General features: G+C 44.1%; 1 protein-coding gene across 1 annotated transcript; it reads right to left on the minus strand.

Annotated features, from left to right (window-relative positions):
- Positions 1-1596: 1596 nt before the first annotated feature.
- On the minus strand, positions 1597-7148 carry LOC104846924 (spermatogenesis-associated protein 31E1-like). Its single transcript, XM_010599981.2, has 4 exons — positions 6960-7148; positions 6135-6192; positions 5501-5561; positions 1597-5170 (listed from the first exon to the last, which is right to left on the minus strand). The coding sequence occupies exons 1-4, from the start codon at positions 7146-7148 to the stop codon at positions 1597-1599; spliced, it is 3882 nt and encodes a 1293-aa protein (XP_010598283.2).
- Positions 7149-25758: the final 18610 nt, after the last annotated feature.

The following is a 25758-nucleotide window of genomic DNA, read 5'->3' on the forward strand; positions in this document are numbered from 1 at the left end:
TGTGCAACCCCAGGAAGCCCTCCATTGTCATCTATATCATGCCACCTCCTGGAGCATTAAATCTCCACCATGGGAATGGTGCCACTGGAGTTGGGTTGCACTGAGTCTCCTGGGTGTAGCGCAAGTCATGTAAACATTTTCTCTAGAGAAATTGCTCTTCACCTCCCTGCTTTTTGGGGGGCTCTTTTGCTTTCCCATATGGGCCAGGGCCAGAGGAAGAGGAAACCTGTCCTAGAAGCAGAGAAAGAACAGAGACCTCTCCTGAACTGGTCTACTCCATTTGGTCAGAGATGGTAAGAGCTAATCCAGGCCAGGGGTCAATTTTCATGCCCCTATCTTGAATCTAGGAAACCCTGGTGGCATAGTGGTTAAGAGTCCATGGCTAACCAAAAGGCTGGCAGTTCAAATCCACCTGCTGCTCCTTGGAAACGCTGTGAGGCAGTTCTACTCCGTCCTGTAGGGTTGCTACGAGTCAGAACCGATTTGGCACCTAACAACAACAGCTTGAATCCAATTCCCATTTAAAAAAAAAAAGCAGTGGAAAATTACCTGAGTGATACCTGTCAAACCTATAAATTCCATGTTGCCCCCTTCCCTCCCACCTTTCCTCAGTACTCCCTTCCCTTCGGCTCATCCTGTTGGAAAAATGATACTGTTTTTCTCCTCTACCCAACCCTAAGGTGCCCAATAGTCAGTGATTACTAGACACACACTCTGTACCACTCACCCTCAGCTGTCTGCTCCCTCTCTGGCTGAGATAGAGGGGAAAGTTGGTAACTTGTGAACAGGGACACTGAGAGGGCACACTTTTCATTTGGGGCAGGGGTGAACACAGCCCTCAGCAGCATCCCTGGCAGCTCCCCACCCACACACCACAGACCTGGAAGTTCTGTCCTCCTGCTGCTCTAGAGCGTGAGAAAGACAGAGGCAGGGGAACAGTGTTGCATTACATCTCTTTATGGGTAGGCTAAGAGGGGGGTTGCAGAGCCCATTTCCTTAGTCTTCATTAGGGAGAGAAGAGGCTCCCAGGGCAGCCCCCGACACGTCCTGGTGCACTCTGTGACTGTGAAGCTATGTGGGAATTTCCTGGCCATCCCCTGCAGCTGCATAAAGTTCAAGAACAAGATTCTAGGGTTGAGTGTAAATAGGTTTTTTTCATTTTGACAAGCCCTGAATGCTTTTATTTTTTTGTAATGTATTATTTCATTTCACAATACTCCAGTATTACGAAAACATAAGGTGCAAACTAAGGAACATTGGGTGGAGGGGGTGTACACCACCGACAACCTCCCTGCATGCCTCATCCCTTCTAGAAGCCAAAGCAGGCGCTCAGAAAGAGTGGACACTGACCCCTCCCGTACACCCCAGCATGGCACAGACAGAAGCCACAATCTTCTCATGAGTAAAAACATGTGTATTGGGGAACAGTAACTATATTGGCTGGGAGAGGCGTTAGCACATAGGGAATGTGCTAACGTGAGAATAAATGGGTTTTCTTTGCATGGGCAGAATATTCCCACCAAAAAATGCTGGTTGACTATAAGAGACACCTTCCTGATGGCAGAATGTTGAGTGGTGAGGGCATCCTGAGGCATCCTACATTCTTGGTCCATGCTGGCAAGGACTGACTGGGGGCACAGGCCCCATGGAAGGTAATGCCCGATCACTGGCCTGGAATTTCACCATTGTGTAGGGATTTCTGTGCCCCTCGTGGGTCCATTTGTTCCTGGCTGTATCACTCATTTCTCTCCTGTTCTCTGGGTAAGAGGGAGCCTTATGGTAGGATGGTTGCCTACCAACTGGGTCCTGACTTTCCTGGGTTTTCTCTGTTCGCTGTTCTAACTTTGAGGCATAAGATGGTTGCTGAAGCCTAAGTTTCTCTTCTAAGATCTGACTGACAGCCTTTACAAGTGCCTGAAATTCAGGAGCCTCCCCGTCCATGAACACTAATTTGCTTTTGACTGGTCCGTGGCTCTGGGCAGAGGCTGAAGTTGGCTTTGCGTTTTGCAGGGGATCACCCCACCCTTTGTCTTTTTTATCAGGGCAAATGCTTTGAAGAAAGTTCCTCATCCTCCCTTTGATGTGGCCTTCTGGAGGAGCATGTCTCTTCTCTGCTGGAAGCTGGGGGGACGTGATGCCAAGGGGCTCTACTGCCCTCTTATCCCGGGCAGGCTGGCTCATTCCTCTGGCTCGGGAGGCCCCCAATCCTGCCAGCCCTTCTTCAGGCTCCTTTGGTTTGCACCTCCTAAAAACTTTTCTTTCATCAGTGGGGGCAGAAATCTTCCTCTGGTTCTTCCATGGGTCCTGAAGTTTTGGGATCTTGGGGTCCTGCTGCCCCAGACTGCTCCCTCTGGCTTCCATGAGCTCACTTACCACTTCCCGAGCTGCTATGTCCCTATTAGCATGCTTTGGAGAGGAGCGAGATGGCTGAGAGGCCAAGATATCTGTGGCACAGCCTTGGAGAATCATTTCAGTGGCACAGTCCTGAGGGAGCGCGTCAGTGGAACAGACCTGAGGTCGGCTTACTGTCTCTAACTCCATTTTGAGCTCTTCCTCATTAAGCACCTGTGCTTTAAGGTGTGTCTTTCCTGGTTCTTGACCAGGCATTCCAGGAGGTGAGGGGCTTTTACTAGTCAGATCCACACTGATGTTTTGGGATTTGGCCAGCACACTAGTTCTCAAGATGTCTGTACCTTGTAGCTGTGGTGCAGAGGACCCCTTAGCCACTTTTGCCTTCCTGGTCTCTTGATCCCTCGAAGACTGGGATTCATAGCTGATCTCCAACCTTGCAACACTAGGGCTGGGGCCTCCTAGGGCACAACTCACACTTTCCTCCCCTGGCCCCTTCTTGGTGACTGACTGACTTGAATTTGGCTCTAGGCTGCCTCTCTGGGCCCCCGGGACAGTCCTGCTCACTGGCCCTCTGCCCACAATGCTGGGTGTGAGGGGCTGAAAAGGCTGCCTGCCCTCCTGCCCACTTTGAGCGGCCTCCAAGGGCCTAGGGTCATTATCACATGGAGTTTGTCTCAGAGCCCCCTGGACTTCTTCACCTACAGGTGAGGGGGTAAGGAGAGGAGGGGTCCCCAGGGTGGGGTCTGACTTTTTCACTGTCGTCTTCTCTCCCCAGACTGCCTGCAGGTTTTCTCCCCAGAACTTGGCAGCCTCAGCTCCTGAGCTGGTCCAAGATTCATGAGTGGCTGAGGAGGGAAATTCATACTGGGAAAGGGGCGATGATTGAGTCTCACTCAAACTGAGATTCATGGGCTTACCTGCCTGAACGGATAGGTCCCACTTGTGCCTCACACAAAATCTTTTAGGATGTGCCTCCAGGGCCTGCCCTGTGCCTGGAGCGAGGGATGAAAACTCCTGAGTGGTGTTCCTGTGTTGTGCCTGACACTCCCAGGATACTGGATTTCCAGTTTCTATGTGAGTGTCAGACTTGGGCAAAGTATGGCTGGCAGTAAGCCAGGAACAGCCAACACTCACAGGAATCGAACCCTTGGTGATGTGCTCCAACTCTCTGCCGAAATGGACATTCAGGGGAGTTTCTAGCTGTTTCTTATTTGGGTTTCTTAGTATGTAGTTTCCTGTGTTACTCCTTAACTCCTTCTCAGAGCATGCCCACAGAGCCTTCACTGGGGAATTTTCTGAGCCCTGGGATATATCATATTTTGGGACCTGCCCCAGCCCCTTGCCCAGGTCCTTGCCTAGCTGGAAGTTTCCTGGGGCCCTTGTGCAGCAGCTTTCTTCATGTGTGCATCCCATCTCCTTTACATCCTTGCTGCTTTCACCTAGAAACACAGAAGGCCATGAGGGTCCATGCTGGTCCTTTGCCTGATCTGTCCCTGGTAATTTTTCCCAAGGCTGTGTCAGTTCCAGAAACTCTCGGATCCTGCTGGGCAGACTCCGCTTGTGTTGGGTGATCCTCTTTCGAATGTGCTGTTCCAGTTGTTTCTGTAGCTCAGTTCTGCTAGGAACATCCCCAGAAAGGATGGAGTCTGACTTGTGGGCCTCAGAGGCCCTGTTGTCCTGGGGAAGGTTGGGACTGAGAGGATTAAATGCCCCCTGAGACCCTTTGGCCACGGAGGGTAAAGCTCCCCAACTTTTCAATGGTGGGATTGGTGAACAGGATTGGAGAGGGATCTGGGTGAGGACCGGGACCAGAGGTGGGGCCTGGGGTTGGGCCTCAGGGTGGGGCAAGGGCTGGGAGCAGTGTGAGGATACTTGAACTGGGGAGGCATTAGATATTCTATTGACTAAAACAGGAGACTGTACTGGTGGAGAGCTCCCAGAGACCCGGGCAGTAGCTCCCAGGGACTCACAGTGCAGAGAGGGGGGTAAATGTTCCCCCAAGGCCTGGGGATATATGAGCTGCTGATGACTGGACAGCTGCTCTGGTTTGCTCCAGTACGGCTGGAGAACCGTGGTGGCCTGCTCATGACTGAGTGATTTTAAAATACCCGAAGAATTCAGGCGGTAGTCTGGGCTCACGTGTTTTTTAAATGATCCATCCTTTTCTTTTTCTTTACAAATCTTTGATTCCACTCTGTTTGCAATCTCTGTTTCCAGGGGCTTCTGGACATCAGGGTTAAGCAAAGAGGGGCTCCCAGCTTCTATGCTCCCACCTGTGCGACCTCCCCAGAAAGAGGCCTTTGATGGGTGGCAGGAAGTATGCTCTTGCTGGGATTCGCAGTGTTTCCAGGCGAGAAAGGCCTTGGCAGCCGCCCACCACCAGGAACAGGCCGAAACAGGACAACTTGAGCCATCAGGGCCTGTGACTGTAGGCACAGAAGGCGCCGAATAATACGTGTTAACTGAAAAACTCTCCGGGGTGGTCTTTCCGTCAAAAGAAGCAGAGTCATCAGTGGTCCGGTCGGAAGAGTCTTCAGTTATCCAGTCAGAAGAGCCCTCGGTCTCCAAGTCAGATGGATGCTCTGGAGGTTGGGCCGAAGCGGTGGAGGCCAGATGGCCCGGGGGCTGGGTCGGAGGCGCCGTGGCAGTGGAGGTGGACACTGCGGGCGCAGCACCTGTCGTGGGCTCTGCACGCTGCTCCTCACGCCGCCGCCGCCGCCGCCCGGCTTCCGAAGGCGCTCTTTTTCCAGCCGCACCAGAGGGTTCTCCACCTTTCCGCTGATGAACGCGGCCCTCGTCCCCTGGCTCTCCCAGGAAGCTGCAGAAGACAGGACCAGGGCTTAACCCAGTCGATTGGCCTGCAGCGCACACCCCGCCCCTCCCCGCGCCCTGACGCCACCCGCCCCTCCTCTCATCCTGACACCACCCGCCCCACGCCCTTACGTTACATGCCCCTCCCCGTGACATCGTCCTCCCCTCCCCATGCCCTGACATCACCCTGCTGCTGCTATCCCTGTCCCAATGGCTTCTCTCACATTCCCTACCCGCAGGCACTCTCCAATTTAGCACTATCTGCTCTGGGACCCTGGGGCCACTCAGGAACCCTTGGTAGGAAGACAGACACAGGAGAGAAGGGGAAGTTACTCACTTTCGCAGAAGCGAAATCAGACTCCGAGCTTTGTGTAATTCTTTAAGGCAACTTCTGCAAGCTGGAAATCAGGAAAGACGGTTATGGTGTAAAGGTCAGGGCCTAGGAACCTTACAGGAAGCTGAGTGGAGTGTCCCTTAGGGTACACCGTCAGGAGGTTAGACTCTGAGAGCCCAAGGTCACATGATCGCTGACCCTCAGAGCAAGGCCCAGGCGTGCGAGGTGCTTTGTCACTTACAAAGTGCTTCCACGTCCATTATCCTCTGTGACATCTCAGTGAGGAAGATGAGCCTTGGTAAAGTTAAACGGCTTGTCCTAGTTGGACTTGTCCCATCTCCAGATCCACCTGGGCTCTTACATCCCACCCCGCCCCCTGCTAGGCAGCACCACCGCGGCTGATCATGGCTTCATCCCCCAGAACGGCCAGAACGGCTTCAGCCCTCGAAGGGTCAGCACGGAATCTGAGAAGTAGCCCGTTCCGATTCCCTTCCCAGGAGCCTCCCTCTCAGGGCTGTTTCCTGAGAAAGGCACGTGCTCCAGCAACTGGCACCCTTCGAGACTGGGAAACAGCCCTCAGGGACAGGACAGGTTAGGGTTAACCTGTGGGGGCTGGGTTGAGTGGGCAGAACCTTACCTTTCACAGTGTCACTTTTGTTCTTCCTGCTCCTCCTCCTCCTTGTCTCCACTTGAGGCTGAGATACACGAAGAGAATGAGGGGCTGGGACCCAGTTCTCTCTCTGCTCCTTCCAATAAGATGCTAACATTCAGTATGTGTGAATAAAATGACTTTCTACAGTTACTTAATGGAGTTCTGTGTTTTTCCCTTGTATTCATTCTTATAGTGGATGAAAACGTTTTGCTTTCCTTCTTTGAACACCTCAGCAAAGGATTTTCCATGTGAGATCTAGCCTGGATTTCTTTAGTCACCATTCCTCTGCTCAAGAAGGGCACAGACTTTCAGACCTACACATGCCTCTGTGCTCTCTCAGGTAGGAATCAACTTTTGGAGGCCAGAACTCGGCTCTGGCCCCTGATCAGGGCTCTCAGGTGCTCAGCACCACTCTCAGATCAGTCCAGACACAAAAGGAGGACTTTGCCCAGGGACACCTGCCACAGAAGGCAACTGTTGAACCAGTGCTGAGGGCTCTGTCCTCCCACAGGGATCCCAAACTCTCAGTAATCCAGACTTTGGCCACTGAGTCACTATGTTTGGCATTTTGCCCTGGAGCCTCCTATTACACCCAGGCAGGTGGTCTGAGAGCTTCAGCTAAAAGTCCTGATGACCACTCTAGCCCCTGCCCTGCCCAGCCTGTCCCTAGAAGGCTGATGTTCTATTTTCCTGAGGTTTCCCATCTCAGGAGTCTCTCTACTTGATTCAGAAAACGGAAATAGGAATAGAAAAGGGAAAAAAAGAGAGAGAGAATCAATCTCTGTTGGGACTGGGCTGAGACTTCCTTACCTCCTGGATGTTTATATCTTTCTTAGGTGGTGGTAAGGGTGAATTACGCTGGATGAGGTAGGGGAGTACCAGGAGGAAGAATCCCACTGCACACAGGATGGTCAAGAAGATATCAGTGGCCCAGGAAGTACAGCGGGAGCTCAGCACTGCAGGACTAGCGCTTTTCAGAGGACAGGGATAATTCTCCATTATCTGAAATGCACTGTTGCTCTTAGGCAACTGAGCACCTTGAGCGTGCTGTGGCTTATAAATCCAGGCCTGCATCACAGAGCTGTGGCCTCATCACAAAGGGCTCCTGAGGGTGGAGATGGGGACAGCAAGAGGAGGCTGACCCAGAGCCTTTCCCTTCACCACCCAGACCAGCATATCCCTCCACCCTTTTGGGCCTTCTAGAACTTTCTGCCTTTCTCTGGACCTTTCAACTCCACCTTCTCATCCTGTCTTAGTAGACCTTCAGTGTGATTTTCTATTCATTACACCTGTGACCCTGTAGCCTGGTCCCCTTCATCCCTTAGAGATTTAGACTAGAGCATTCTTCCCCCTCCCACCTGCCCACCCCAGCCCCATCTCATAGCTTTTCTTTCTTATGTTCTCCCAGGGATCTTGGCTATTTTGCAGAGATTTTTACTCTCAAAGTCTTTTCTGTGCCCAACTCCATCTTTCCCACGTATTTTTTTTTCTTTCATCAACCCAGAAGTAGAACCTAACTTTCTTTTATAAATACTTAATGTTGTAAATTGTGAATATTAAGTTGTTTTTTTTTTTTACTTTTTCTTTGACAAATAATTTGAATCTTCAGCAACCTTAAGTTTCCTATTACTTCAAGAAGCCAACAGGCCATCCAGTTCGTTCAGATAGATGCTCCCCGTAGGAATGGATATCTTTCTAATGTTCTCTTGAGAGGAAGATGAAAAGGGCTTTTTACACTTTACATATCATTGGTCTCCTATCAAAAATACATTTTTATAGCATTTAATTATACAAGATGCCACATTTTCATATTACTTTCTCCACATTTATCCATGGTGCGTTAGACCATGGTTTTTTTCTCCAGGTAATTGCTCGGATCTACGATATGGCATTATGTTTACTCTGCCCAAATACCCCCAACCTATTTCTTTAAAACCTTAAACCTCTTCAAGTTCTGAATGTGCATTGCATTTCTTTCTGATAACCTGGGAGGAATGCCCATTCAAACAAATAAGCAAACAAAAAAATCAAAACAAAAAAACCCTCCACTTTTCATTACCATTGATTTTTACTGTTATACCTCTGTGTGAGGTCTGATTGATGGTCCTGTAGCATGAACACTCCCCTGGCAGTTTGCTATGCTTTGTGGGAATGATGTGAGCTTTCTGTTTTAGGTAATTTACTGTGTTTTCTACTGAGGACAGAACATGGAGTAAGCATATTGCTATAAGGCAACAAAGCATGATGAATGGAGGAGATTCACAACAAGCAAGGAGCTGTGGTCCCCCTGTGTGTTATAGGTTCTGACAGACGAGGGGACAACGGAGACGACGCAAAGAGAGAAAATGGAATCAACATGAAGAAATAACTTCTCTGTTCCTATTTTCTTTAGTGGCGCCAGGATGGATTAAAAAACTCAAGCCATGTAGAACTAATGAGTCAGAAATTTTATTGTAATTAAAATATCTGTTATCTCATGCAGAACCCTGGTGGCACAGCAGTTAAGAGTTTGCCTACTAACCAAAAGGTCGGCAGTTCGAATCTACCTTGGAAACTCTTTGGGGCAGTTCTACTTTGTCCTATAGAGTTACTTACTGTAAGTCTGAACTGAGTTGCTGGCAAGCGGATTGGTTTGGTTCTTATTATCTCATGGGAGCTCTTGGATCACGCTTTAACCAGGGAATTTTTCTGAGGGATATTTTTGTGGCTATATGGAAGGATGCTTCTAACAGTTATCAGAACTTTTACAATTGAGTTCAGAGAAAGAGTGAGAGTTGCTACAAATTAACAACTTTTCTTAACTCCACCAGAGAATCAAGGTCACAGGACAAATAACAAACTCCAAATCTAGAGAAGAAAAGACATATTCAAGGAGAAACATTTATTTATCTAGGATAGATGTAGACTGAGTGACATATAAGCCCAAACAAAGATTAAACTAGAAAAATGTTTACAAATTTGTGCAACAAAACAGATTACCTAGTACTAGACTATAACCCAAAGAATCAAATAAATATCCAGGAGTCCATACTAATATAAATAAATGATTAACCATAAAAATAAGTAGAAGACAAATCTACCTTATGGAAGAATTACAACTTATGTATATAGATACCACTCCCTCCAGGAGCTGGCATTTAATTTCCCTCCCCTTGAGTGTGCACAGGACTTAGTGACTGGCTTCTCACTAGCAGAGACTGGAGAGGGAAAAATAGTCCTTACAGTGGAGAAACCTGCCTGCCATCGAGTTGACTCTAACTCATGGAGAACTTATGTAGAATGGAATGAAACATTGCCCAGTCCTGTATCATCTCCACGATCACCAGCATGTTCAACTACATCATTATGGCTATTGTGACAACCCGTCTCACTGAGGGTCTCCCTCACCCTCACTGGCTCACCACTCTACTGAACGTGATGCCCTCCTCTAGTGATTGATCCCTGCTGATGATGTGTCCAAAGCAAGCAAGTTGGACAATGTTCTGTTGTGATACATAAAGTTTTCATTGGCTAATTTTTAGAAGTTGGTGGCCAGACTTTTTCCTAATCTGACTTAGTCTGGAAGCTCCACTGAACCCTGTCCACCATGGGTGATCCTGTTAGTATTTGAAATAACAGTGACATAGCCTTCATCTTTGTAGCAACACGCAAGCCACTATAATGCAACAAACTGACACACACAGTTCATCCTAAATTCACTTGGTAATTGGGGTGGCCATTTGTGTGTGCTAATTGCCTTTATCCAAAGGAAAAATTTCTCATTTCTTTATGACAGCATGTAGGTTTGCGGCTTGAAGCCAGGTGCCAGCTAAAGTTAGTCTCCTACCGTTCCACAGAAACTGGGATGCAGGGGTACTATCCTAGATGACTACATTTTCAAAGACCTGGATCCCAAGTCCTTGAGGGAACATTTGTGAGTTGTAAAACTCTCATGGGGCTTGTTTATCTTTTAAAATATTCACATACAGCTCAAAGAGGCAGAGAAAAAAATGATAATTAGAAGTTTTCTAAAGGAAATGCTCTAAGAAGAGGGAGGGTGGTATTTCCTTTTTTGCACCAGGGAGAATTATTTCGTTTTCAATTTCTATTTACACATGCAATAATAATTCAGTACTTTTTCCGGACCCCAATCCAGCTTTCACTATTGTTATGCATAATCCACTAATGTAAATAACAGAATATGTCCATACAAGTTTACTGCATAAACATTCCTTTTTCCATGTTGTCAAAGATAAAACTTGAATAATTAAGGAGATTGATTTTACTCAAGTTATTGCAATAAGAAGAGCACCGCAGATCCACAGATTCGAGGGTGTTAGCAGGGTGGTTTTGTCTTAGACTTTTTATAGGGTGGAGCAGACAAGTTACAGTTGGGATTGTTTTGTAATCAGAAGCCTCAGCGGAATAGGATATGTTTATCTCTGTATCTAGGTAGTTTCAGGTGGACAAACAGTTCTAATCTCAGCTAATCATTCAGAAGACAAGGAACAGAAAGTTGGAGGGTCTTTGTTGTCAACAGGTTCAGTCAAAGGTCCCTTCTCCCAAGGACTTTTCTCCAAAGGTCTGTGTTTTACCTTGCCACAGGTAAGCAAGGAAGTCATCTTCAGGTCTGATGGGAGTCATGAGAAAGACTGGATGATGAGTCTTACGGAAATTATATGGGAAGGGTGGTTCTTCAGGGTAAGCTGTTTCCAGGGACAAGAAGCAGTAGGGGGATTTTTTAAAACAAAAGGTAGGGGTATTTCTTAATTTTTGCTGTTTTCTGGGAGTGCCAGGCCCAGCTAAAGTCAACATTGTCATTCCTTGCTTTTGTTAAAAGATGAATGAATATCATTGTTTGATGAACAACACAAGGGGAGAAAGCAAGATCTAAGAAATAGTCTCTTGGGGATGCTTGGCCTTACTCCTGCAAAATTCATTTGAGCCATCTGTTGAGAGGTGGTGGCAAAGTTCAGCTAGTTGTTTCAGAATCCTAGACATCTTAAAAGAGGGATGCCGGAATGAAAAAGACAAATATAAATATAAAATATTCTCTTAAAGTAATAAGGCAGTAATTGAATCCCTAGTACAGTGAAATCTAAGTTATTGGTGCTAACTTCTTGTAGCTAAGATGAGGTCGATGCTCTTGGTGATGATATCCACAGTCTTGGTTACCTCTCATATAAGGGTATGCATCACCCAAACATGTCACTGGACTTCCTTAGTGGCCTGCACAGTAGGTTGTCCAGGGAAAAAATTCGGCCCATGCATGATCTTCCTTAGTAATGAGTCCTACCAGGTATATATCAAGTCCTCTTGCTTTAGCTCCCAGTGCTTCCTTAGATCCTGGGGGAAAAGGCCAGCTACAAGGCAACATAGAGTCCCAATAGGAATCTGGGCAGTCAATTTTAGTTCTCATTGATGCCAAGTCAGGAGGGAGAGAGAAAAGTTGGAAGTGTTAGTTTTGCAGAATCGTAGCCAGATACTAAAAGGGCTCAGAGTAGTTGAAAATTTTGTAAGAGTTGGCAATTTGTGCAAGCTAACAGGATCCAATCCAATCTACAGGTTGGTGCCCAAATGATTTTTCCACAGTTGGAGAGGAAGTCAATTAAGTCTAGGGCAGATAAGACAGAATGCATATCCATGTGTTACCTGCAATTTACAAGAAAGTGCAAAATAGCTCAAAGACAAAGGACAGCGTAAGCATCTGATTAGCTGTGCTTTAAAAGTTGAAATGCAAAATTTCTCCGTGCAATCACTACCACTCTTTTTTCATCAAAGAAAATCTCAAAGAAAGACTATTGAGATCATAAAATAAGTCTGGCCTCATTTGATTTGGCTTGATTACTTACATAAGTACAACAAAAATGGTAATTTACCATTTAGGCATTGTTAAGTTTGCTTTGCTGCATATTTACCTAAGAAACTCAAACTGGACTTTTTAAAAAGTCCGTTGAAGTTAGAAAACCAAGAACTCACCATCAGATTTCACCTTCAACACAGTAAATGTGGGTGAATTTCTCTCTTCTTCAGGTCTTCAAAATATCCTAAGTGTCCTTTTTTCTTTTTTTTTTCCTGGGCCTGCCAAGAAATGACCTTCCTTAATCATCTTTAAGGCTGGGAACCTATAAGTCAAATACCAGGCCAATTTTCCCAAGAAGGCTTTGCAAGCATTGGCTCCATAAGGACAACCTTAGTTTCTTAAAAGTGTTGAGTCATCTCTGATTCTATGAAAATCATTCTCAAACATGAAGTTTTAGTCAAAGGCTTGATTTGACAACCAATATTTTCAATTATGTCCTGTTAACAAGAAAAATGGATTCTTATTAAACCTACACAAATAATTACCCACTGCCATCAAGTGGAATTCCTACTTATAGTGATCCTACAGAACAGAGTAGAACTGCCCCGTAGGGTTTCCAAGGCTGTAAATCCTTTATGGAAACAGATTGCCACATCTTTCTCCTGGGGAGCAGCTGGTAGGTTCGAACCAATGACCTTTTGGTTATCAGGTGAGTGCTTAACCACTGTACCACTGGGGCTTCATTGCAAATAATTACATTGCTATAAAAATAAGAATATTCAATAAGAATTTTTAAATTCTGGAGGGACCATGCAGGGAAAGATAAATGTTTAATTTTTGTTTACAAAAGCGTATCCTACTAAATTGTTATGAGTTATAGACAGCTTAAGAGGAAATAGAAAGAACTTTCATATCCAGAAAACAGAATATCAAAACCTTGAGAATGCAGAACAGAAATAATGAGAATGTTCGCCCATTGTGAAGAACGGAGCCAATATCACTGAACAATTTGTGTAGAAATGGGAACCTAAACTGGCACGTAAACCTTCATCACAATGTGACCCCAATACTCCCCAGCATGTTATCTCCTTTTTCAAAAGGGGTGACTGAGAGCTTGACATAGCTAATGCCACGATAAATCTGTAAGTTTTTCTCCTTCCTCTGCCTGCCTCCTCCTTCACATACCTTTGTGGATGACCTTGTTTTGACCTAATGTTAGTGACTTTGTTCTTTGTTTCAATCTGATGCAAATAACTTTGTTTTGTTCTGTCCAACCACCTGTGACTTACAAGCCCCCACAGGAAAATCAGAGCTCAGGTATCTGATATGTACCTCTTTAGTCTGATAAAGAGTCTTTTGTCACTATCTCCTAATGAATAACTCCTCCAGCCAGGCCATCTGTGGGCTCTAACGTAAAATTGCTCCTTGGGACTCCATAGAGACAGCCTGTGTTGCTGCTGGGTCCCTGGTGATGGATATATCTCCTTAATAAACTCTCTCACTCTTTCTGACTTGGAGTATGTTTCATTGGCTCGACTGCTCCAGGGCATGGACCCTAATCAGGTAACACCAAATGCAATAAAATATTATTTAAAAAGAAGTCAACCATGTTGTGTTGTATGCTTTTAATATAGTGATCCCAAATCACATATGTGTGGAACATGTATGTGCAACTTGAACATTTAAGCTAAGTTGTAAACAATCTCAAACTGACTATCAGCTTCTTTGGCATAAATGATTTCTAACCTTATAAGCAACTACCTTGTTGTAGACAACTGTTTTATTGTGATATGATGGGACATGGTCCTTAGTTTATCTATGTCAGACACCCCAAATGTGCATCCCTGATCATGAAACTGTGGCATGAGTTACCATAATACAGTGTGAGTTGGACACCCCATGATAAGATCCTTATGTAAGACCAGAGGGACTAAACCACATAAAACTCCCAAGCTTTTGCCCTTCCAAGAAGAGCAAGGTAGAGGCAGAATGACTCTCTATCAATCAAGTCTCTGACTCACTCCGAAGACTGAGACTGCTGGACACTCTGTTCACCATCACCAACCTTTGAACCCAGCTACAAGGGACCTCCACTGAGAATAAGCCTTTCGTTCGCCAAGCTTTCCTCCTGAGATCACGCCTGAAAGCTGAAGATTTGGACTTATATTATTGGGTTAAATTTACCCTATCCTGATTCTCCAGGTCTAAATGAATGTCTTGGGGTCTTACCTGTGTGCTGTGCCATGACTACCTTGCAAAAAACTTAGCTTATGCATGATAAACCTAAAAATTTCTAGACTTATTTTAAAGGAAAATTCCCATGAGACAAATATTCTATACAAAAACCACAATCATCTCATCAGTTTAGTCAGTTCTAAGTAATTAATTCTGGTTCTGCTCAGGTTAGCAGTCTCATGTACCCATTGGCTTCTTGACTAGAGTTCAGGAAATCCTACCTCAGCAACTAGCATAATCTCATGGTTGTTTAAATGAGGCCATGGAAGCCTGTGCCTAAGAGTACCTGGCATAGTCCTTTCTCAAAGGGCTCAGAGACCGTCCTTCTTTGAACACAAATCACTCTGGCCTATAGCTGATTGCAGATGCTTTTAGGGGAGCATCAGCGTAAAACAAACAAAATACCTGTAGTTGACAAAAGTCTTAAAATGTTTGTGCTTGACTCTATTGCTGATAATTTTCAAAAGTGAAAGGACTAACAAGAATTCATTACAAGAAATACTACAACCGACCAGAGAATTTGGCTGTTCCTCTGGCATACAAAATGAAATGAAGTCAATCCAAAAAGTTTAGACAAAATGCAAATATCTACAGATATAATGATTAACCGTATTTTCCAAAAGAGTGAATGTTGCATCTAATTTGGAAAAAAAATGGACACAATCACTGACAGACCCTCTTTATACCATTTAAAAATTAAAGGCAAAAAGTATGTAAAGTTAAATTTTTGTTTAGTAATTAGTCATCTGGTATTCTGTATTACTTAGAAATGATCTATGTATCTAATAAATAGCCATTCATTAATTTAGCATAACTCTAAGGTTTTAAGTTACCTAAAAGATCTTGGAAACTACCTTTATACTACAAATCATAATTACTGTTGAAATAAAGTTGGTGAGAATGATAATTCAATTTGGTTAAGCATACTATTATACCACCAAGAAAGCAGTGCTGAGAGCAGAGTGTGCCCCTTGAACCTGAGGTTCCTGCACTGAGACGCTCCCAGATGAAGGGAAGACTGATGCATCACAAGGACCTTCCTCCAGAGCCAACATAGAAAGAAAGCTTTCTCCTAGAGCTGGCACCCTGAATTTGGATTTCTAGCCTACTGGACTGTAAGAGAATAAACTTCTCTTTGTCAAAGCCTCACTTGTGGGATTTCTGTTAAAGCAGCACTGCATGATCAAGATGCATACATAGACATTTTTTCATAATCTTACATTTAATAGATGTAATGCTGGCTTATTTGGTCACAAAATCCATGTAAGTTTGGAAAAAGCATACCCAAGTAGAATAAAAATATATACCTATATTACCCTTGACACTGATAACTCCAAAGACATAGCTGTTTTTATTAAACCAACAATATTAAACTAGTCTAATTTGCCAAATATTTACCTGAACTGTGTGAAATCAAAGTTTTTAAAAATTTGAATTAGTTTCTATGAGAATACTTTTTAAAATGCATGATGAGAGTCTTAGAAATTGAATTTCTTTAATCTCTGGAAATTTTAGGAATATTCATTTTGTATAAGCGCTTATTTATTTCTAAGCCAGTAAGAATAGAGACCCTTTGAGGAACTTTGTAATCTAATTTGGTAATACCATATGAAGGTAAAATATTATATACTCATAAACGTATAAACATGCCTAAAAAAAAATCTTTTTTTTATAGACGCAGAGAGCTTATAGCTTCTGTCAAAAGAAACTGAGTCAATAATAAAATGTATCTATTATAAAATTAAAAAAAAAAATTAGATGAAGTTAATTCAGGCAGAAGAGTCATGAATTGGGTAGTACTAAACCGAATATGGAAAGGTACTCTGCTGAGTATCAGCAGTGACTGGTTTTTTATTGACAAAACATTTCCATGTTTGGTTTATACAGTTTATACAATTTTAGTAAAATGCTGTCAGGATTTCACTGGTCAGTGAAGTGATGTTAGAATCTCATTGCTGAACAAGGGTGGCTAGATTTACAGGAGAACTAGGCTTCAGTTTCAGTAAATACAAGTCTTAGGGGCATTGTCCACTCAAACACCAATGCCATTTTGTCAACAACAGGACTCCATTTTTATTTCATTTAACAGTTCCCTCTTCTGTCAAGACCTTCAAAGAAGGTCTTTGATCAAGTTACTGGCCTCTCACTTTCCCTTCTGATGGCCCTTCTTCTGCATGGGCTTTCACTGACCAATGTTTGATGGCCTCTTATTTCCAGGTCTTCACCATGCCATAGTTAAGGCTCTGGGCAGTGTTAACCAGAGACGGAGGGGATGATTGATTTATTAATTATGTAACACAGTGTATTTGAGAAATGTCATCAGCTGGGTCAAGTGTGTGAAGACTCCATGGCTTGATTATTTTTACTGTCAGAGACTAAAACAGTTTTGTCTCTGACAGTAAAAATAATGTCTAAAGCATTGTTTTGAGCAGGGAATGAATGCTAGTAGATTGGTTGCAAACACCTTGAAAAGCATTTTGTAATACATGTGATCTTTCCACAGAAAACAATAATCATAGTTAAAAATTATAATTTCTGTTTAGATTAAAGAACACATTCAAGACACTACATTAGTAGACAGCCAGCTAAACAGATTACATCCCTAGTTAGGCTGAGATTCCACTTGGTGAAACCAATGTTCTTGTTGAATTTTGGTTACAACTTGTTCAACTTGTCCAGTGGAATTTGTTCACATGCAACAAGAAGTGTTAGCCATTGCACTGATGCCACGTTGTTGGGCCAGAAGGAAATCTAAAACAATTCTCTGATCTAGCACCACCCTAGATAAAGAGTTGAGAGGCTTCTGATGAGATTTTATAGCCTCAACTGTGGAGTCACCTATCACTACCATAGTGTTTGAGACAGGTTACAAACCATGACTTCATTTGTCTGAGTCCCATACGGGGAAGTAAGGACATAACAAAGGAAGCAAAGACTGTGGGGGTTAACACTTGCTGGCAAGATACCTCATTTGTTTCTAATTCTTAAAAAAAAAAAAACTAGGGTGCTAGTGCAATGTATATTTTCTTCATGTGAGTGGAGTTCTAGTAGTATCTCAAGGGTTCCAAGAGTGCAGACTCCTGATATTCTACAGCCATCCATTGGAGGGCCCAGCCCCATCTGAGTTCTGAAGAGTTTCATAATTTTTATACCAGTTAGACTATCCACAAAGAAAAACATAGCCTTTGGGTGCACAGAGGACATCTGCTTTTGTGGCATTATTAACAGATTCATTATAGGGAATGATATTATTTTCCTGAATTAACCAATTTCCAGAAAGAGAATGATTGTCAATATACAGTCTCCCCCAGTCACGGGGATTAAGGAACTCCTGAGAGACTAAAGCATTCCCTTTATAAAGCTTAGAATTTTTCCCTGAAGGACAATTTTCAACTAGGAAATCAAAGCTGATTCTGTAGGGACAGAACCCAAATCTGGCAAAGTCTAAATGGTTGAATGTTCTCTTAAAATATACACATTCCAAGAAGCAACATAGGATAAGTTTTGTCTTTCCAAAGCCTTGTTTTCTTAGCCAAATAATCTATCCTTTTACCAGTGTACTTTTCAAGTGAGTCAATTTTTATTTAAAAAGACTCCAAAAGTATCTAGTAAAAGTCTAAGTTACCTCTAATATGTTCCGTCCATTTTAAAAACAAGCAAGTCTGTGAAGTAAACTTGCTGCGCCACTCGAGAGCAATTGCCCCACCAATATTTGGTCACAATCTGAATCGTTTTATCTACTCCATGGTGGGTCAGATGATGTAAATTTTTCAACATTGGACCGTTTAAGGCCTCTGGTAGAACTAGGCAAATGCCTTTGTTACCAGAATAAGGTTCTTGCCTCTCACTGGTCAAGAATGAGCAGGTAAGGCACGTAGTTTTCCACACGAGCAAAGCTTTATTGAAGAGGCTTGCAAGCGGAGACGAGGAGGGCCTAGAGCAATGCTTACCCACGTCTCAGAAAACAAAAGACAGGCCTGAGTTTTTAAAAGTTCTTGGGAGGGAAAAGATTCATTTTTATTCATAGGCACAGGCGAGGATATGTTAACTATACTGGACACGCAGCAGCTTTCCAAGATGGCTCCTGTCCTGGAGGCCTCTGGGATTTGTAGCAGGACTTATTATGGGGTGTCACGCCTGCACAGTCTCTCGCTCCCTGGGTTCGGTTCCCCGGCTGGGGCTGTAGCTCCTCACTGCCCCTGGTGGAAGGTCACACAGCGGTCACAGGTGGATGTTCTGAGCATGTCCCTGGGCCTGGTTTTCTCCTGCTGCTTCTGAAAGGCAACTTTAAAGAAGTTTGCAGACTATTTTTAGATACCCTGCCCCATTGTTCTGGGGAATGGCTTTGTTTCTTTGCCTTGCCCCATTTCTTGTTACTTTGTTTGCAGATTTGGGGGCCCCACTGTTCTCTGCCTTACTAAGTCTCTAGGTTCCACACTTAGCCCCCTACTGCCTCCCTGATAGTATAGTCTCTTTCTCTTTTACTTGCTTCTCCTCTAACCACACCAGTCTCTTCGCTATTTCTCAAACAGGCACCCTCCGATCTCAGGGCCTTTGCTCCCTGTCTTAAAGTGGCTTATATGGGTAAAGTAAATTGGGTCTGGGGTCCTCAGGAGCACCCCAGGTTGGGGCCAGCTTGCTGATTGGTTTGACATGAAGGGCATTCTTGGGGCTGTCCAGCCTTTTATGCCTGTTCAGTCTGAAAGGGGAGCTACAAAGACGGCATTTTGCCCACGTTTTTTTTATGGGGTGTAGGTGGGGGTGTGTTTTTCAGCCTCTGACATCAATAACTTGTCTGAGGAGCAAGGTCATCAGTATTAAGCAGTTCAGGAGGGCCTGAGCTGTTCCAAAACTGGTTTTAGCTGGACTGAAGACCCCAGTCTCTTGTTTTCTTTAGCTGAGTCAGAACCAGAACCCAAACCCACTGCCGTTGAGTCGATTCTGACTCATAGAACCAGAAGTATGCCTAAATAAGGAGACACTCTAAAAGCAGAGGTTAGTTCCTGTTTTGCCTAACTTCTGCCCTGGGAGTTAACTCTCTATGTTACTGAAGATGGCAGGCTCGGCCCCTTGGCACAGCCCCTTGTTTATTCAGTGTGGCCGGTGTACTGCCAGTCTTACCTGCAGCCTGCAAAGATTTTCAGCAGAGCCCCATCAGCTTTGAATGGCTGGGAGCATGTAAGCAGCCTCTTTGATAACTGGAGTTTTTTCCCTTATGAATCTATTCTCTCTAATTTTTATTATTTATTTTACAATCTTTTTCCAAAGCCCTGATTGCTTCCAATTAGGATCCTAAATTTCCTAGTGATTTTTTTTTTTTTTAGGATCATCCTTGAGTTTGGGAAATTCTTTTACAATATTTCGTAATTTTACTCAACCAGGAGGTATAAAAATCTCATCAGGTGTCCGGGTCCTATCACGAGTAGCTGGTTTAAGCCTGAAGGGCATCTTTCAAGATGGGATGGGGTCAAAGAAAGAGGGGGCTTCAGAGATGGATGAAAAAGGAATTTCAGCCAGAAGAGACCGGGAATCAGCCAAGTTGGGCAAAGAGTAAGTGGGTAAGGCAAGCAAAAAAGCCAGAGGGGCAGTCAGTGGCACATCTGTTGAGTCTACTAAGCATTGTTGGAGAGCAACTGATCAGTCCCCTGAGCTTTTGGCACCTTCCAAATGTCAATCAAAGAACGCTACCTTTCTTGAGGCTTCCCTGCAATACTTTAACTTATCTATCTGAAAATTTCCCGACAATGGCCACAGCAGTTCTAAATTCTTCTTAGTCAGTTTTGTTACCAGTTGCCAATCTGACACAAAGGGTCCTTGTCTTTTCCTGAGTAAGAATACACTCGGAAGACAAACTTTATCTTCAGCAAGCTTTATTTTGCATGAGTCAAGCAAAATGAGTCAGCAGGGATCTCAGCCTCTCCAAAAGACTGACTCGCAAAGCAAAGCTAAGGCTTAAATGGGTTCAGTGGAGACGACAGAGTAACGAATATTTAGTGGGCTTCTTTCAAGGGGCGAGTACTTCTCAGAATGGTGGCGTATGCTAATTAGGTTGCACAGGCATCTGGAATCTGAGATGGAACCTGCTGATACTCAAGATGGGGTCCTCTCGGCAGCTCTTGGCATCACTTATTATGGGATATAGCACAAGTGCACTTGATCTTTGGCACTACATTGCCATCTCCGGAGGGCTAAGGAAGGTTAAACAGCGGTCATACTTTGTTCTTCTGTGCATGAGGAGCCTGTAAAGGAGGTGTAAAAAGGGGACTAGAAAAACACTAAGAAGGAGATAAGAATTCAGGGGTTGTTTCAATCTTACCTCCTGTTGACAGGGTGGGTTCCTGTTTACCCAACTTCTAGATGGTAATCTTTTAACACATTTTTTGTTCTACCAGCACAGTTAACCCTATCTGTCTCAAGTTTCACCATATTTAACCATAAAATTTGCTGGAGTTCTTTGGATCCTCAGAGTCCCATGTCTTACCTGTAAGTAACAAAAAGACCCAAATGAACCTAGCTCATCTAGAGGGCCAGACCCAGTCTTCCCTAGTCTTGAATAAAGCTCACCACCACCACCCACTGCAGTCGAGTCGATTCCGACTCATAGCGACCCTATAGGACAGAGTAGAACTGCCCCATAGAGTTTCCAAGGAGCGCCTGGTGGATTTGAACTGCCGACCTCTTGGTTAGCAGCCATAGCACTTAACCACTATGCCACCAGGGTTTCCTGAATAAAGCTCAGAGAACCCAAAATGGAACAAGAACAGAGTATGGATCTGAGAGGAAACTTCTGGACTACCTCTATGAACAGCGAGGAGACAGAAATCTCAAAGGGGTTTTCGGGCATCAAAGCATGCTTCCGTAGAATCCTTGGGGATCGCTGAGGTCTCCTTTAGAATACCACTTCTGTTGCCAAAACATTCCAAAGAAACTGAGTCCGTGACCTACTAGATGAAGTTTATTGGGGCAGAAGACCCGCAAATTGAGTAGCACCAAACCCAACATGGAAAGGCACCCCACCCAGTATCAGCAATGACTGACTTTTTACTGACAAAACGCGGAAGCAAAAGAAACTTATTTCTGATTGGCTTATATAATCTACTGTTGAAAGAGTATCAGGATTTCCTTGATTAACGATGGTGGCCTGATTTATAGGTAAGCTAGGCTTATGTTTCAGTACAACAAGTCTTAGGGACATTGTCCATTTTACTGCCAAGCAATTTTGTCAACCACATGACTCCATTTTTATTTCATTTAATGCTTCAGTTCTACAATTTCAGCCATGGCTCGAGAATAAATACAGAATTGTCCAACCAATACTTTTGGAAAGGACTTTTAGGGTTTTCTTTTGTCCTGTTGTGTAATGTTATGGAGCCTGAGCCCTAAATTTTGGGTGGGAAACTGAGGAGAGATCAAAAGACCATCCAGTGTCTCCAAAGCCCATCTTAGTGGTTAAAGTATCCAGCTTGTTTCCAATTAGCTTTTTCGCCTCCGGGGCTACCAGCTGTGCTTTAAGTTCCTCAAGAGAATTTCTGTCTCTGAAGGAGGCTAAGCAAGGGGAAGTTATGTGCATCCCGAGAGAAAGTTCTCATGGAAAGGGGCTATCTGAACGTATTTGTCAGTAAAAGAGTTTCATTTAGTTTCCGGGGGTCTGGCTACTAGTGTAAGCTCTGATTTTGAGAATAGCTAATTCCTTGGGTAAGGACTCCAATAAATTTGTGACCTGGGTTCCATTTTTGAAGGGTTTCCCTGCAGCTATCATGAACCCTCTCTGATTCCATTAAGGGAGTGTTATAGGCTGGATAGAGGAGACCTGGTCGCGCAGTAGTTAAGTATTTGCCTACTAACTGAAAGGTCTGTGGTTCGAATCCATCAGCTGCTCTGGGGAGAAAGATATAGCAGTCAGCTTCCATAAAAATTTATAGCCTTGGAAACCCTATGGGGCGGTTCTACTCTGTTCTGTAGGGCCAATATGAGTCCGAATCGACTGAGCAGCAATGGTTTTGGTTAGGTTTTTATAGATTGGGCGGTTTTCCCTAAAAACATGTGTTGAACTCCTGATGCCTGGTACCTGTGAACATGACCTAGTTTGGAAACAGGATCTTTGAAGATGTTATCAGTTAACATGAGGTCCGTGCTGGATGGAGTATAATGGATCCTCATCCAATCCTTATAAACAGAAGAGGCACAGAGAGATAGACCCCTACAAGCTAAGGAGCACCTGGTGCTACTAAAAGCTAGGAGAGAGGCATGGAACAGTTTCCTTCAAAGCCTCAGAAATAATCAACACAGTTGACACCTTGACTTTGTAATCCTGTCTTCAGAACTGTGAGGCAATAAAGTTCTGTTCTTATAAGCCACCCAGTCTGAAGTATTTTTTTACAGCAGCCCTAGGAAATTAAGACAGAGGGTTCCCAGATTTTGACAGGAGCAAGAGAAGGCAGATGGTCAAGGAGAGCCATTAAAGGGCAAAGGTACACTGTGTAGGCATGGAGTCAGGGACCTTTAAGGTAAGTTCCTCTGGAAAACAGAGTATGGATAATTCAATTGCAAAGTCAGTCTCCTCCCAGAAGTTTTACTGGGGTAGTGGATCTAAGCAGGCAGTCACTCTAGGTAGTGAGAAGTCCTAGTGAGACAGAAAGAAGTTTAGATAAAGGCAAATCACATGGTAGGTTACCCAGTCCACCATGGATGCATGCTGTGTGTGTCTTTTTGCTTCTAGAGTTCTCTGCACCTCCTTAGATGGTATGACTCTGTGAAAGAACTCTCTTAATTTCTCAGTGCTACTGTAACTTTTTTTTAATTAATTAATTAATTTTTTTTTACTGTAACAGAAAGACCACAAGTGGATTTTAAAGAACAGATATTTATTTTCTCACATTTTAGGAGGCTAGAATTGAGAATTCAGGGCACTGGCTCTAGGGGAAGGCTCTTTCTCTTTCTGCTCTGGGGGAAAATCCTTGTCTCTTTCAGCTTCTGTTGCTCAGTTCCTTAGTGATCTTCCTGTGTCATCTGTCTTTCCCTGTTTGTGCTTACTTGCTTCTGTGTCTCATTGGCTCTTTTTATATCTCAAAAATCATTAGGGTTAAGACACGCCCTACAATGATAGGACCTCATCAACATAATGAAAATCCTCTATTTCCAAATAGGATTGTTGCCACAGGCATATGGGTTAGGATTGCAACACATATTTGGGTGGGGGTGGGGGAACAATTCAACCCATGACACCTCCTGTGGAGATTTATCTTCCTATTCTCTCACACAGGTGGCCAATCCTAACACTAGACATCGTGACTTGGCTCTAACTGACTGATTAATCTTTCTTCCCTGCTTACTTGTGCTCTTCAGGCAAACTTAACATTAGGCAAAAAGGGATGGATAAAGAACCTGTGTCTCCCGGTTAAACTTAGGAGTTTTATCTGAATTCAATTACAGTCCTTTCTGCTTTGGTAGAATATGATGTTAACAGGAATAAAAGTCAACAAGGCAAAAAAAAGCTGAGAAGTCTAAACTTCACATAATCATTTCTTTTCAATATCATTAGGAAAACCAGTGAGACATTTGAATGTACCATGACTGAAATATCTGCTAATTGACTGGGAGCCCAGATATATGCGTCATATTCTATTGTTAGGCAGACACTGAAAACTGTAAGCATCTCGAAATGGCAAGTTCGATCGATTAACATTTCTAAGTGAGGCAGCTGTGGAGGTGTGTTGTTCAGCTCTCCCTTCCAGAGAACCTACTGTGAGGGGGCGGGAAACTGACAGCCCAGCTGCGGCACCTTTGGGACCCTCTGCAGGGTCCACACTGAGGCCATGCTCTCTCAGGCTGCTCCCAGCCAATGGCTGGGCGTGGCAGGGGTGATAGAGCAGGACCCTCTCTGCTTGCTGTGGGACTCCTGTAACCGGCAGCCTTTGCTCCAGGATGCTCGTCGGGCTGGCTGAGACACTCTCAGAGCTGCACTGCGGCCTGAGGCTTTTCTTCCCCAAGCCTCCCGCTTTCCCTGTCTCCTTTCTCAGGTGTCACACTGGTAAAAAAAAAAAAAAATATCCCAGCATAAATGCTTTCTCTTCCTATTCCTGCTCCACCTCTTCTTAATACTCCACAGGCATGTATGACGGCATCGTGGCATCTACTTCCTGGAAGACCCAGACCGGCCCACTAAGATAACCAAGAAAGGTCCGCCTTTGACTCTCCTAGACTCCGTTGTTCCACAGGAAGTACGTCATTTTCCCAGAATGGCTGGTAGCGCTCAACTCACTTAACATTCAAGGTAAGGAAGCAAGGGTTGCTTTTACTTCTCACTCCAGAGAATGGATGATCTATTTGAGTTACATATGAGAAAAGCTTGGAGAATAATAGGAAGCATCTCCAAAAGGCTGGAAATGCTTCTTCTGGATTTAAAACAGAAAAGCCATTTTCTTCCAAAATGACACAGATCTTAAGTTCAATAGATTCATTTTTTAAAAAACTTTGACAAATTTAGAAAGATTCTAATTGTTCTTTTAAGCTTGAAATAGTTGCATGATTTATGTCGTGTTTACTCTTCTTAAGGAGCCCTAGTGGCCCAGTGGATAAGAGCTCAGCTGCTAAACAAAAGTTCGGCAGTTCGAATCCACCAGCCGCTTCTTGGAAACCCTATGGGGCAGTTCTACTGTGTCCTATAGGGTCGCTGAAGGTCAGAATCAACTCGATGTCATCGGGTTTTAGTTTTTACTCTTCTGAAGGACGTTTTGAAAACCCTGGTGGCGTAGTGGTTAAGAGCTACGGCTGCTAACCAAAAGGTCGGTGGTTGGAACCCACCAGGTGCTCCTTGGAAACTCTATAGGGGCAGTTCTACTCTGTCACTATGAGTCGGTAATCGACTTGACGGCAGTGGGTTAAGGACGTTTTATTTGCTTGTCTTTAGATGCAATTTTACATTTCTTATAATACAAAGTAATTCGAAGCAAATTAAAAGGGTAACTGTTGTGTGCCCTTGAGTGGATTCTGACTATAGTGACTCTCTGGGACGGAGTAGAACAGCCCAGAGGGTTTCCTAGGCTGTAATCTTTATGGGAGCAGACTGCCAGGCCTGTTCTCTCACAGAACCTGCTGGTGGGTTCAAACCACAGACCTTTCGGTTAGTAGCCAAGTGCTTAACCATTGCACTACCAGGGCTCCTAAAGGATGACTGTTGTTGTGTGCCATTGAGTTGATTATGACTGTAGGCCCTTTGAATTGGCTCCCTACACATTCCCTTTTCATATTCAAAGCACTGTTTCCTCTTCATCTGTTTACCTCCCCCGATCCAGCTGAGAAATTTCTTGCCTGTTCTCTTTCTTACTCATCAGATAAGATTCCAGCATGTAAAAGGAAACAATGTTTTGCCTCTTTGTGGAATCAGAGGCTACTCCTGCCTATAGCCCTTTCTCAGTCTCCTGTCTGCCTTGCCCCATCCTGTCACTTGTGTTTCAGTGCAAATGACCCTCCACATCGAGGTCTTCCCTGGCCATGGGTCTGAAGTAGACCCTTCCCACTCTTTACCACCTTGGCTTGTTTATTTTTTATGGCATTTATTATTAACTAAAATTATTCTTCTTTGTTTACTGC

Source organism: Loxodonta africana, chromosome 9 (genome assembly GCF_030014295.1).
Source record: "Loxodonta africana isolate mLoxAfr1 chromosome 9, mLoxAfr1.hap2, whole genome shotgun sequence".
NCBI classification, from domain to species: domain Eukaryota; kingdom Metazoa; phylum Chordata; class Mammalia; order Proboscidea; family Elephantidae; genus Loxodonta; species Loxodonta africana.